At 40.3% G+C, this 15,476-nt stretch overlaps 1 protein-coding gene across 4 annotated transcripts in view; it reads left to right on the forward strand.

Annotated features, from left to right (window-relative positions):
* Positions 1–15,476, forward strand: part of ttll11 (tubulin tyrosine ligase-like family, member 11) — a 37,752-nt gene that overhangs the window by 18,982 nt on the left and 3,294 nt on the right. For all 4 annotated transcript variants that reach the window (XM_049604602.1, XM_049604597.1, XM_049604600.1 and 1 more), the window contains exons 8-9: positions 12,000–12,242; positions 14,096–14,202. In XM_049604602.1, the coding sequence (XP_049460559.1) occupies positions 12,000–12,242; positions 14,096–14,202 (350 nt within the window). The remainder of the gene's footprint in view (positions 1–11,999; positions 12,243–14,095; positions 14,203–15,476) is intronic.

Genomic DNA, 15,476 nt, shown 5'->3' on the forward strand with positions numbered 1-15,476 from the left:
AGCCTTACAGTTTCAGTCCATTCCATGGGATTTTTGAGCAGTATATTATTACTTTAAAGGGTCAGTTCATCCCATAATCAAAAATACATATTTTTCCTCTGACCTGTAGTGCTGTGTATCAATGTATGATGTTTTGGTGTTACTTGCAGAGTGTTGGAGATATTGACCGTAGAGATGTCTGCCTTCTCCCGAATATAATGGAACTAGATGGCGCTCAGCTTGTGGTGCTCAAAGTGCGAATAAATAAATAGTGAAAAAATAAAAAACATTTTTTGAAAAACTCAACAGCAGTGTCTCTTTCCAGAAATCATGACGCAGTTACTCAAGATAATCCACAGACCTTGTTGTGAGCAGTTTCATGTAGGAACTATTTTCCTCCTATCAAACTACACCCGCCTACCTTATCACAGGGCAGAAGGAAGCATGCATCTACTGCTAGCTCACCTAGCACAACTGAGCTAGATAACGTTACAGCTCAGCTTAGGACAAAGCCATTAATGTTAATATCATGTGTGGTCACGAACATGAACCTCTCGTCAATGAGTAGATGCACACTTCCTTCTGCATCCAGATACGGTTGGCGGATGTAGTGCAATAGAAAGAAAATTGTTCCTACATGAAACTGCTCACAGCAAAGTCTGTGGATATTCTTGAGATCATGATTTCTGGATAGAGACATTGCTGTTGAGTTTTTCAAATGTATCTTGTTGCCCCTTAGAACACCACAAGCCACCTAGTTTCATTTTTTTGGAGACAGACATTAATAAAGTCGATATCTCAGACACTCGGCAACTCACAATAAAACAATGTAGACTGATCAATAGCACTACGGGTGAGGGGAAAATTTTATTTTGGGGTGAACTGTCCCTTTAAGGAAGTGATAATTGTCATTTCTTTCTTTTATACAGTATACAATGGTCTTTTAATGATTGATTGATGATTTTAATGAACATGACAACTGATTCTATTCTAAATCATTTTGCTCATTTTATTGTGCGTGCATACCTCCATTTATTTCACTGCTGTATTCCAGACACACTCAGGCATTTTATCTCCAAATTTTAAGCCTCCTAAAGCCAATTAAGTAGTGGAAGAATATCTATATAAAATACCTCAGTGTGACCGAGTATTTACAGTCTGCAGTCATGTGGTGAAAAGAGGCTTAAGTCCAGACTGGAGCAAGCTGCATCATGAAGGAAACAAGTTTAGCGATCTTGAATATGATATAATTCAGTGTGTCTATAAAAGTGAAGCACTACTTTTAGTGTAGAAGAAACAGTGACACCGACAAGGACAGGGTTTATGTCGTGACTTGCAATAATGTTTTAAGTTCTCATGTGTCTTTGCGTTTGTGGGAATATACCATGACTAATCAGCATGGCAGTGTCTTGAATAATTTCTAAATGTTACTGTAATATCTGACCAGTTATATATTGAAAGAGGATAAATAACTAAATGTAGTGCTGATTGACAGACAGTATCCTATCAGGTAATAGGTTGCAGGTCTATTGGGAGTGTGGTTAGAGATTACACAGACAGCACTCAGCTATTGAATAATAAAAAGAAGTGATCAGCAGTAACACAAATGGTACTTCTAGGGTTAGGCTGGTGTAAAAATTTTAAAACTGGCTTGATATTAAACCCAACACCAGACTGGACCGGTATACCAAACTTATACCATTAGGTGTCGCACTTGACCCAGCAGCCCCTACTTAGTGGAACATAATGAGTATGAACGAGTCCGTGACTGAGAGTGTAAGGACTCCTGTGACTTTTTCCTGCATAGTTTATACATTACCTCGTCTACGTTTCTCAGTTCACCTCTTATGTTTTCTTCAAATCCAAAATGTTGCCATGTTGGTTTTACAGTAGTTCAGTTTTAGTTTTCCTTGAGACTAACTCTGCCATGTCTTGTCTTGTCTCGTCGCCCCAAAAAACACATGAACTTTCTAGTAAACAGACGCAATGTATGCCGTGCGCATCCTCCCCACTCCCACCTTTACTGAAATGTGATCTCCAGCCTCGTCTCAGCAGTAAATTGCGTACAACCTGTCAGACACTAGTGGCGCTATTAGTCAGTTTAGAAACATAGGGTTACGTTCATCATGTTGTCATACTGCTTGTTAGTAAGGCAATATAAGTTTGATTTAGCACCCTAACACATCGGCGCAGGCTGCTGATGAAGGCTCCTTACTTATTTACCGGCAGTTTTGGTGGTAATGCATAACAAAAGTAACGGCACAGTGATATATTATATTACATTTTGCAGTAACAAAGTAGTATAACAGGTTACTCATAGGATTCTGGATAATATTATTAAATTTACTATGTCACTTAGTATGTAACCACCAGAAATTAATTGGCACACACCTTCCACCAGTGTGTCGCTGGAACAAATATCCCCAAAGGTTTTTGTGTCTTGTCATATCATTATAGACTACATTATATAAGGGTGCTGGTGATTGGCACCTCTGGGTGATGCCTACAACATCTACAACATATCCCATTCTGCTTTTGCATCTAAAGGATACTTGAAAACAGTGAGAATAAGGAGTTGGGTTCTGGTTTGTTTTTCTTTGTTTTGTTCTGGTTTGTGCAGGTGATCGGCACATCTGGGTGATTGCATCAAATGTACGTTAGTATGTTAAATGTGTTTCCATTTACCCTACAACCCTACAACAGTGGAGCAAGGCCGACATACTGTCCCCTTCTTAAGAACAAATTTCTCTCTGGTCAGCTGTTGTAGCTGACTTGTTTTCTGATTAATAGAGCTACCCGCTCAGAATGACCCAGCAGTAGCAACAGATCTATTGAAAAGTAGGGTAGGTCAGTCTGTCAGGTAGAAAAGATCTATCAGAATGTGCTGCTACATCTGCAAATGTAGTATTGGTGTGTCCTCTGGAAGATATTTTTTTTTCGCCTCTTGAATGCACTGCAAATGCACCCATTATGTTTGTCGGTCATTCTGAGCATTAGTTCTAGTTGTCAGAACGCCAGCACACCAGGAACCCACAGATGGCTCTGCCAATGCTGCTGTCTCATTTGTGCTCGTCATAGTGACTGACATGCACGCCAATCCATTTATTGTGTTAGCCTCAGCATTTGTGCATGTGTTTCATCTGATGATTCAAATATTCATCTCTATCTAATAATTTATCAGATTTTGATTGACTATTTCTGCCTGTCCGTCCTTGTGTCCAAGGCTGTCTGTTTATTTAAAAAGGTCTAGGCCTGTTAATTGTTGTATCATCACACTATTGTTAATACAAGAGGGCCATTGTAATACAAAGTGGTAGCCACTGCATGTGAATGCATGAATGGGCCAGATCTGTGCTCTGTGGTAGAGCTGTCATGAGGCTATACAATATTGCCCACCACTGGATTTGTAATGAACTGCAATAAACTTTCTGTGCTGATTGCCTGCCATGAAACAACATGACCCGCTATCATTTTATTATGCCTAGTCGTACTCCTGCAGATATTTTGGTGCAAAAAAACACATAATACGTTTAATCAGTAAAGCATTACTCTATACAGACAGTAATACTTTAAAGTAACTTATTACTTTCAAGTGAAGGTAACTAGTAATATGTACTATATTACATTTTAAAAGTAACTTGCTCAACACTGTTTGTCTGTCATGTGACAAATGCCGGTTTAGCCGGTTTGCATGAAATCAAACTAGTGTATCTTGTACACTGGACGGGACCAGCAAAAGTGGAAATCAATTCTGTTGTGGTTCTAAAAATGTGAGCATCCCCAACACAAAGATTTAGTATCCCTGACATGATTGCAGTGAAGTGTGTTGTCAGCTTTGCAGATAGTGATTGAGTTTTGTGGTTGAGAGGGGCGATATGCTAATTGTGTCCCAACTTGCTAATGCTAATATTTATTAAATTAACCATTAGATTGGATATGCTCTGAAAAATGTAATCATCATTGCAGCCAACGACACGGGCGCAAAATAGGAACTCATTAATCATTCAGTTCCACTGTGTGTTCTTTGTGTGTTTACTCCGGCACAAAGATGGATGCATTGTACGGACATGTTTGTCTGGTGGAAAAGACATATTCTGCCACACTGAATTTTATTCATCATAAATTAAGCCAATTGTGTGTGAAGAAAACTACAGTAAAAAAATATCCCATTACAATTAAATGTCCTGTGTTGAAATTCCTACGTAACTAAAAGTACAAAAGTATCATCAGCTAATGTTTGAACAAAATTAATAATGCTGCAGGAGACGTCTCTGATTTGTCATTATATATGACATTATGAAATTGTTAATACTGATGCATCAGTGCTTAATAAGTATTCTGTTGTTGTAGCCGACCAACCTCAAGGGCCCACAAGATAGATCTGATCTGAGGCACGATAGGAGGTAGGAAAAAAGACAAAAACTAAACAAGTCTAAAGAGTTTTCTCTAATCTTATTCATTCATCTTCTAACCGCTTCATCCTCTTGGGGATCGCGGGGGGGCTGGAGCCTGTCCCAGCTGACATTGGGCGAGAGGTGGGGTACACCCTGGACAGGTCGCCAGACTATCGCAGGGCTGACACAGACAACCATTCACGCTCACATTCACACCTGTGGACAATTCAGAGTTACCAATTAACCTAGTCCCCAATATGCATGTCTTTGGACTGTGGGAGGACACTGACACGGGGAGAACATGCAAACTCCGCACAGAAGGGCTCCCACACCCGGGATCGAACCGGCAACCCTCTTGCTGTGAGGCGACAGTGCTAACCACCACACCACCGTGCCGTCCCCTCTCTAATCTTATATATTTTTGAAATATTGTTTAAAGAGGCGAAGTTCCTCCCCTTCCAGTGTCCCCATGGGACCATATTTTGGAAAAAAATATGTAAAATAGTCAATTTGGGACAATGGGAACAATGGGAGACAAATAATTTTTTGATCCCGTTTGAATTGTGCCATGAATTTCACGTTTGTGAAGTTAAAAGATAAACTTGCAAGTGAAGAAAGTCGCAGTTTATCTTAGGTTTGCCGTACTGCCATTTAGTTTTGTGTGAAATCGATCAGTTAACTGAATCTCGTCTCACAAAATATGTCATCACCACCAGCTAGCTAGGTAACTCAGCAATGTTTGATGCACAGATGTGACTTTATTTTACATGATGTGTTTCATCCAACAAAACCGGGATACAAAGAAATTAGCACACCTCGTTCCTCATGTGAGTGTATCCCGGTATGAAACTCATCGTAGCCTCAGTGAAAGATAAAGGTATGAGGTTACTTACATGACTTGTGTAGTTGTTCTAATTACGTATTTTCACAGACGTTAACAGTTTTACAACAGACTGTCTTGACATGCCAAATCATCTTTTAAATTGACAATATGTGTAATTCATGGCACAGTTCCAAAGGCATCAAAAAATGATTTGTCTCTTGCCGAAAACTACCGTACATATTTTTTCTGAAATAAGGTCTCATGGTAGACAACTGGTAGGGGAGGGGCTTCATCTCTCTATATTTTACCTCTTTGGACCTTGAACAGTTATTCAAATGAAACCATCTGGGAAGGTTGGGAGAAGGTGATGTGTTTCTTTGCGATGCGGCAAAGAAACAAACAAAGAAGAACAACAAGAAAGAAGAAAAAGCAGAAGTACGAAGCAGAAGTAAGAAGAAGAAAGCAGACATAAGAAAGACGATAATCAACATGGAAGGAGCTGAGGTGGTTGCTGGGTTTCTGGCGTGTCTCTTCGTTTACATGGTGGTGGAAGCTATGAACGAGCTAACCCTTGTCTGCTGAGTTTTAAAAATGCCGGCTATTTTGTCGCTTTCTGTTGACGTCACATCGCGCCTTTAGTATATCCAGTCAGCACCAAGTACACCCCAAACCCCAGCCAGGAGTTTTTCGGGGCCGTTCTGAGTACCTACTCCGAGGCAGGGACTTGTTTAGCCCCTGTAAAAGTTCCGGAACTCTGTCCTTCGGGGGTGGTTCCTGCAGTGGAGACACGCACCAACGGCCCCGGCCCCGTAAAATTACCCCGAAGTTCCTGCGGTGGAAACAGGCCTATTGTAGTACTTGGTAAATGTACTCAGTTTCTTTCTGCCATGGGCACTAGCGAAGTTGACGAAAGAATTTCCAGCATCAAAGATCCACCTAAGAGTGTAAAAAGTGAACAAAGTTGACACGATTAATGCAAGTTTCTTTGTTAATTTGATTGCTTTGATGGAAAAACAGACTCCAGCTGATTAAGGAAAATAAGCAAGTGAAACAGAAATTGGGTAACCATTATGCATTAGACCCAGACAGTCTTTTGATTGACCTTTTAAGCTGCCATTCATATGCATAGATTTAGATTCAGTTTAGTTTTATTTTAATGGCAAGGGTCTGAATCACTTTCATTTTCTCTTCTGAAAACTTTCAGCATCATTAAAAAGTAGTCTTTTGGAAAACAAACAAAATGTTCCTGAAATTGTTAAGAGAGGTTAAGCGATTTTGTTTGCTGCACAGATGGTGCACCTGTAAGTAAATACCCCTGTGCTGTTGTTGCTGACAGCTGTTGTGCAGTGGGATAGATGAGATTCAGCCATTCAGAACGCAGAGTTTGCACTGGAGTCACCCCCGTATGAATTTGACCTGTCAAGATAAAGTGGGAGAGAGGTGAGAACTGACCAGGCACACAATACAAAGGTGCAGCCAATAAAAAAGGTGTTGCTATTTCAAGGAGATAGAGTGAGAGCTTATGTAAGAGAGATAAGTAATATATAAAATGGCAGAACAAAGGGGGAGAAAGTGGCATTTTTGAGAAAAGGGGGTAGAGGTAAATGGGGAATCATGAGGAGGATGGTGTGATGGTATCAGTGACTCTCAGAAATGTACTTCACGCACCCAGCTCATTAATCCTGTGTATGATGTGTCTGTGGGTGATTTATGAGCCATTATGAGAGGTGTGTGTGAGTGTGGGCGAGAACAAAAAGCTGATATTCGTAGGCACACATTTCTTAAAATAGGGTGCAAGTGACACGATTACAAAAGCATCATCTGCATAAAAAGAAATGATAAGTGCAGAGGTGGATTGACTGAAGTCCAAGGTAATTAAGGTTGAAGCAGGTGTCCAAAATTCAGTGTTTTTTAAGTTGATGTTTCTTCACTGTGTCACTGTGGAAGCTTTGATTAAATGCTCATAACCCCCATGTTAAACCTGCATTAACAGATTTTTTTTTTTTTGGCCACTAAGGGGCGGCAAAAAGTTGTGACAACTTTTAGGTTTAAGAGGACCCGTTATGCTCCTTTTCAGGTTTATAGTTGTATTCAAAGTTTCTACTGGAACATATTTACATGCTTTAAAGGTCAAAAAACTATTTTCCTCATACTGTCTGGCCAATAAAAGATTGTAAACACAACCGGACATGTTCCAACAGAAATATGATCTGAAATCAGGGAGAAGTTTATAAGATCAGCAACCAAGATTACGTTTTCCTGATGTTAGCATGTAGCTACATGTTACTTAGCAGTGTACTTGCAGCTGGGTAAGGTCTGTAATGGAAAATAGCTGCATTTTCTACCATGAAAAATCTCCAACAAAAGCTTCTAAATACAAAGATATAACCCAAGTTTACACATTTCACTGATCTTAGCATGTCAGCATGTCGCTTCATGTACTGTAGCAGTGCACAGCGCACGCTATGTAATGTAAACACTTGCAGTAGTATGCAAGGAGCAGATGACCATATAAAGAAACCTGGCATGCCATGGTGTCATACTGTAGCCATAGTGGAAATATTTCTGCCTCATTATTTGAAACTTTGGCATTTAACATGAGCTTCCGACAATGTAAAATAATATATAAGACACAAAATATGGAAAAACATAATAGTTCCTCTTGAAGCAAATAGTTACTTATTAACACATCCATTAGTCACAGGGCAACCATTTCTGGCCACTGGTGAAGGCAAATTAATTATTTACTGTGTTTTAGATCTGTTTTTTTTTTTTTGTTTGTTTGTTTTTTGTGAGGGAAATATGTCTTTGTATTTACGAAATTCTCCACTGTGTTCACCACCTAGTCACTAACGGTGTCTGTCTGCCATTTGGTGCTGAGGAGTCAATGTACAGTGGGTTTTTTGGAGCTTTTATGGCTGAAAACAGTTGCCTGCTGCGTCCAAAAATAACACCGTAAGAGCGGTGAGAGTGAACCACAACAGATAAGTTGCAGTAATGAGCTGAAACTGGATATGACGCTCCATGAAAGCAGAGGGGAGCTGCAGATATGGGTGATAATTATCTGTAGGTTCATCACCACGAGTGACCCCTTTTACATTGTCACAATTTTTAAATCATTTAAACCCACAAAAGTCTTTTGTTACATGTGAGAGACTAATATGTTGTGTGTGTGTGTGTGTGTGTGTGTGTGTGTGTGTGTGTGTGTGTGTGTGTGTGTTGGTATGACTCATGCTCTGAGAATAGCTCAGGCAATAAATTCAGATTTCTGAAACGGAGATAAGTGTGCGGACAATTTTGATTTCTTTTCGTAGACACATCTGGTACCTTTTTCAGATTTTTTTTGTTTTTTGTGTGTAAAAGCTTTGAAGATTTATTCACCAGAAGGCCAGAAATAGCATTTATGCTGGGTAATGACAGCTAAATTAGGCCTGGCCCTCATTGCATACACTCAACTAACATTTGGCACCAGGCCCTCTGTATGTCTTTTTAATAACCTGCCGTTCTTCACCTTTTACCCTCTTGCTTTGCCTCCATCATTTTCTCCTCTGTCTGCAGGGAATGTTTGTCGACATTCCCCTCACTGTCTGTCTGGCTGTCAGGTTCTGTTGAAGATGTGTCCGTTTTTAGCCGAGCCTGTCCTGTCTAAATACATGTGGGTGGTGTCCTTCTGGCTGCCGAGGGATGATTGATTCTATTAAACATTCAGCAGTGCTCTCTCAGTGCCATTCACACTGCTTACTAATTCATGGAGAAAGAAACTGCCTCATAAAAGTCAGCAGCACTGTATCCCCTTGACGTGAATGTACCTTTGTGTTTCTCTTTGGTGCTTGTGTGTTGACCATAGGAGTTGTCTTTAAAGGCCCTGCACACCCACACAGGTGTTTTCACTTGTTCCGGCTGATGAGACCTCTGCTCAGGTTGCTATGGTGGGAATTATTTGAGGTGACTGCACTTCATGAACTAATAAGAATCATAAAGGTGTAATAGGTAGGCACTGTCCTACAGTAACAGGTGAAGCAAGGCTAACAGGAAATGGATGGAGATGTCAGTTAGACACAGTCTGTACACGCCCACACATTCTTGAGGGTAAAAACAGCAGAACACATTACTCCTCTTCATTTTCTATAAGACAGAGGCAAATCCCTCTGGAGAAGCACAATGGGATCGCTGCTGGGGAGAGACAGGCAGGGGGTATGAACGGCAACAATCAAAAAAATGAACTGTGACTTGAAAGAGGTGTAAAATAGTGGGATGGTAACTAATCATCAATAATTAATTCTTTGGATTTTGCTCTTTGAGATCTCTTGAACTGGAAATACACGATTTTAGCCTGTTTCTGATCTGATTTTGGAGTGGGACCTAATTTCAGCTTTATCATGCTTTGTTTGCTGTGCAGTGTACAGGGGAAAGCAATGACCGATCATGGCCCAGTCAACTGCTCCCGACGGCCATTGGAGAATCTGATGAATTTCTGATATCAGAAATTTTGGTCAGCCATTGTCAGGCTCTCGCACATTCAAAGCAGAGCCACGAGCTGATTACCCAAGATCAGTGCCTCTTTTCTCACTTTGCCTGTGGAAAGAGGCAAACAAGGCATCTGAAGTTCCATGGCAACGCACACGACGCATCATGTGGAAGAAAAATATAGAGGCCAAGTTGGTCTAGCTAAGGCAACAGCATATGAGCCTCTTTCGATGTTTTCTCCTCTTCCCATAAAAACCTATATGGACGAAATAAGCATTGACAAGAATGCATTATTGTGAACCATGCTGGTGTAGCTAGCAAGCTAATTTCTACTGCCTCTGGGCTTTCCTTTCAGCCAGAAAGGTGTGCTGGGGCAAACGAGCCGTTAATATTCTATTTTGCATATACAGTGTAAAAGGTGACATTACAGTTGGACTGTACAGTGTGAGCACATAAATCGTGAGCTTTGGCTTTACATGGCAGACAAATTACACATACAGTAGAAGTTGGAATTAAAAGAGCAGCGTATAAGATTTAGGGGGATTCAGTTCCATCTAGTGGTGAGGATTGCAGATTGCAACCAGCTGAAACTTCTTCCCAGTTGGTAGTCTTTCAGTGTTCATTGTTTAGGAGGTTTTTACTGGGAGCCAAGTTATCCTCAGAGGTCTTATCCTCTCCATAAAAAAAGGACCTGGTGATCTACACTGGTAAAATTACAGACTAAAGCTTCACGTTAGAAATCAGTGTTTCTCCGACACTGTATGTCTCGTCGAAGACATGGCCGTCGTCCAGCACCTGCTATTGTGTTCTCACTTGTGTTCTTGTAACTTGGGGACAAGTACACGCAACTATGAGCATGGTGGTCATGTGATACACATTTCTGCCAATGGTTTTACACTATTCTACTTATCGACAGGTGGCAGTCATGCACCAAGAAACATAGCAATATGCCAAAATGCAGGGAAGAAGATAGCAAGCTAGCGTACATGGATCCAAACAATGAGAGTTTTGAGCTTTTTTATTAGTGTTTCAAATATTTTATGTTGAAGTAAATAAATTTAACAAGTTATTTTAGGTCTTGATCATACACACAGTACCTTTGGAGAGAAACTGAATATAAGGAGGATTTTTTTGAGAGAAAACTCCTCAGGGTACCTTTTCATTTTTATTAAATCTAATGGATCAAATTCCCAAATTACAAAAAGCCACCACAGAGTGTTTGACACTCTATATATAATATAATATATGATATCATTTTACAGCTATTACTTTTCTACTGATTGTGAATGAGAAAACAGTCATTTTGGGCCAGCATGCATGCAAAATTCTGACTCCAGCTACTGCACCAAAATTGCCTCACAGCTCAACACTTTGCCTGAAGGCTTGGTTTGTATTTGCAAAGGCTTTCTTTCAGTGTTTTGAAATCAAATCAATACGTTATTTGCATGGAACTTCCATCTTTTGACGACTTTGTGCCACTGATCTATGGTGATGGATTTTGTTTTGGCCTGTTTGGGTAACTGACATAAGTGCTTTGATATTTCTGCCTCATCAACATTCAAAGCATCTAACGTGATGTCAATAATTAAACTCTAAAAGCACAATTTGTCCACCATCAGCACTGCAGTTGCAATTGAATTGGCAGTATGGGTCTTTTTCCAAGCGCCTGCTTTCATTGACTAATGTCCTGTACAGAATAAAACCACTGCAGAGATCCACCGTAGCTTTTCAAGAGGCATCTCCTGGGTATGCAGTGTTTTATGAGTCACACTGCTACTCCCATTAGAAGTCTCCTTCCTTTCTGAGCTTTGTTTAACTTAAGTATCTGAACTTGGTGAGAAATATCAGCTTTTTCTTCATAAGAATTCAGAACAGATTTCTAAATGCAAAAGCCGTAGCATGTATATTTATCATGCTACTGATGCATTTAGTGTTGTGGATGTAAGCACAGTGAAAAGGCTATACAGAGGCTGTGAGATGAGAGAGGGAAAAGAGTTATTTATCTTTCATACAACATTATTTTTCCCGTTTCCCCTACCAAGCCAGGCTGTAAGTGCAGACTCAAATGAAAATCTCGGTGCATTTATCTACCTCAGGTGATCTGTAACTCAGCTGACAAAAGCTCTCTGGGTTGGCCCTGTGTTCTTGTGCTTCAGTCCTGCAGGGCTTGAGGGCCATTACTCAGCCAGGCTCCTGGACAGCACAAGCAGAAAATGTAAAGGCTTTTATCGTCTTTAAATCCCCAGAGCTGCTAGTTAAATGCTCGTCATTGAAATCCAATGCAGTAAAATGTATGATAATGTTGTTTTTGTTTCTGTTCTGTTTCATGGCCGTAGTTCCCAGCAGAGGGCTGGTGGGCTTGAACACGGGGAGGAGGTCCCCGTGGAGGCGGAGATACAAGAGAGAGGCCTGGATGAAGGAGCTCTGCCCTCGCTGTGTCTGAAGCAGGTCTACCCCAAGTACACCAAACAGTTCAACTACCTGCGGCTGGTGGAGAGAATCGCAGCTCTGTTCATACGCTTCCTCGGGGTCAAGGGTAACATGCGTCTGGGCCCCACTGCCTTCCGAACCTTCATCAGGTACAAAATGTTATTTAGTACCTCCACTAAGAAGGTTGAGTTTTTGGTGCGTGAGTTCATTTGTGCATTTGTCTGAAACTCAGTGAAAGGGTGTAGCATGGGCCAAGAAAGAACCCATTCAGTTTTAGGATGAATCTCAATCATGGGGCAGATACACAAACTATTTTTTACTTTCATTAAACTTGCAATATATGCACACGGCTCTCACCTCAGTGAGCCAAAATGGCAGTTTCTAGCAGTGTAGTGTTAACAATGGCAACAGTACTGACAGAGCTACCAGTGTTACTGGGTGCTAGCTCACACTCACCACGGTGTGATATTTTTCCCCTACTTTAGCGAAGGCATGACCCACACTACTCTGCCTCTGCCTCAGGCAGCATCATTGGAATGATGCTGCCTGATGATGACGACATTTCCTACGTAGCCTTTGCCTTTCTGCTGTCATTAGCTTAGAATCCCTAAACCGTAATTATTTCTTTTAAATGCAGTCCATTTTTCAAAGTATAGGTAGCAACCAATGTTCACTTTTTTTAAAGCTAAACATTGTTAAATCGAAAGTTTTATTATTTTTATTTTTTTTCTTCTCAGCAGTCTTTCAAATTTCAAAGGTCTTTCAATTTCAAAGGATGGCATTACATGGAAACACACGTGTAATGACTTCACTTCTTACAAGTGAAAGCACTTTTTGATTCCCAGCTAAAATACATGAGTTGCGGTCACGGCAAGACATGTCTACCGCAGTATGCGGGTCATGCCTTCGCCATGTAATGGATGCGGAGCAGAGGGCGTCTAATGTAATCAATTGAAGCTGCTACACTGACCATGGAAGCTTCACCATACTGCTCAACGTTAAATTTATGGTTGTTGTTCTATTTATTTATTGCTATGCTTGGTTCCATGGCGCTCCAACAAGTAAAAACAACAAAGAACTGTGTAAACTGAATGAATACCTCATTGTTCCAGAGGCAATGTGACACAGCAAGGTGACCTTTTGTGTGTTTTTCCATGTCACATTAAAATAAATCCATCAAATCAATGCGTCATGTTGTTAAAGCAATCAATCAATCAATTCAGTACCAGTTAATTTGGCATATGCTTCCAAACCCTCCATAACCAGCTGCATTATCACTTGGTTAAACTCAGTAGAAACACAGTAAAGGTGGCGCGACCACACGCTTCAAAGATGGAGTCTGTGTAGCAGCTAAAAAAAACCTGCTTCACTCTGCTTACGTGATGTGTCGCATCTGTGCCCCATGTATTTCGGCTGCAATACTGTTTGGTCACTTGTTTCAGTCTAGAGAAACCCTGCTCATAACTACATGTTTCAAAAGGTTAGTCCACATACAGATATGCATATGTTTTTTCCAGAGAACTCTAGCAGAGCTGATAAAGATTTGGGTTTCTCTAATAATACAGCTTCTCTAGTAGTAATTTGGCTTCAATTGAGAGCCATGACAGTCAGTGCAAGTCAATAATACATGTACGATACAGAGCATGAAGAACAAGTCCCGTAGTCTTATTTTGGGCTAATTGAAGTTTATTAAGATCTTTCTTATTGGCAGCGGACCACCTTTCACATATAGTCAAAAGACAAATCATGTTTATTGAGCCAGTATTTCTTCTTTAAATTCATTTGATAATACTATTAACTTCTTTCCATACAACCAATCAAATCTTTGGTGAAATATCTCAACTACTTTATGCAAAGACCTTTTCCTTCATTTTAACAATTAAAAAAAAAAACAATTACCAATACTTTAAAAAACATGTTGACATTATTTCTGACTGTAAGAAGGGCTAACTACATGTGATTCAGCGTGAACTACCATCTAACATTTCCTGATTGCTTTCAGGACCTGTAAGCTGAGCAACAGTAACTTCTCCATGGCTTCAGTAGACATCCTCTACATAGACATTACACGTCGCTGGGCAGGAACGATGCCTGACTCTAGAGAAGCAGGTAACACACACACACACACGTACACACACAAGTACATGCAAAAACAAGCCCCCCCACAAAGAAACAACATGTAGAGGACAGAGAACTGGGTATCCTTGAGACTCGGAGCAAATAATGTGCCTGGAGATAATTGCTTGTCATTCTTTGTCAGATTCCCTCTGACACTGCGCTACCGTAATTGAAATGAGCTGAGATCACAATGTGACAGTGGAGAGACTATCCAACATGAATTATTCAGACATTGCACCTTGCAAGGAATGTTTGCGAGGCGGAGCGGATGGATGGAGATCACATGGCCCAGGATAGAAGGGTCTGTACAGAGGAGATTGTGGGCTGAATTTAGAATGAGCTCATACGTATTCAGGGAGACTGAAGTGTCAGGGTCTGTTATTTCTGTGTGTGTGCTTCGGAGGATTGTGGGGAAGCAAGAAGTGGCAGAAAACTAGTATTTACAAATTACGATGTGGTTTGTTTTTTGGAAAATGCAGCAAAGTTTTAAAAGGACACATGTAGGAATTTATAAGCACCCTCTCTTGCACAAGATTTTTATTCTGATCTGGAACGATTTTAATAATACCACAGAAAATGACCTATTAACTCTCACCATGTTAGTCCACTGTGAATTAGCATTTTATTCATTCTTTTTTTTCTTCACTTCATGGATTTTTTTGCTTTCTGCTCATTTGTTTTCCTCTTCTAGGTCAAGACTGCAGTAAGAAATATTAAGGAGACATTTGGGTGAAAATTCAGCTCACACTCTTGTTTTCTGATCAGTTCATTGTTTTCTTATTCATTCTTTGACCTTCAGCCTCTCTGACCTTGGTCCCCCAAGGCACTGTGATAAACTGATCACATCTGCTTCTCTCATTGTCTGTACACTTCTAGAGCAGCAGCAGCTCATTGGTGTAATTAGCTGTTTCTTTTCTTCTCTTGGTGGCAAACACACACGGCTAATATATGTTAACAGTCATACACAGAGGTATATTTTTATAGTATATTGATATCTGAATTCTTATTGTACTGATCTCCAAATATTAATAGAGAGAATCCTAAATGTGGCTTTAAGCGCTGATGATGTGGTGCCAAGACGTTTCAAAAGACCTGCAAAACGCTTTGTAAATTCAGCCAAGCACAAGCGCATTAACGGAAAACACGAATGCAAAAATCATGAATTGAAAACAACGTGCAACTGTTTCATTTCTGTCAAGCGATACTTATTAAAAGTGCTGCGTGACCTACCATATATCAGCCTAATATCTCTGTGTAATCATCCA

Source organism: Epinephelus fuscoguttatus, linkage group LG18 (genome assembly GCF_011397635.1).
Source record: "Epinephelus fuscoguttatus linkage group LG18, E.fuscoguttatus.final_Chr_v1".
Lineage (NCBI taxonomy): Eukaryota > Metazoa > Chordata > Actinopteri > Perciformes > Serranidae > Epinephelus > Epinephelus fuscoguttatus.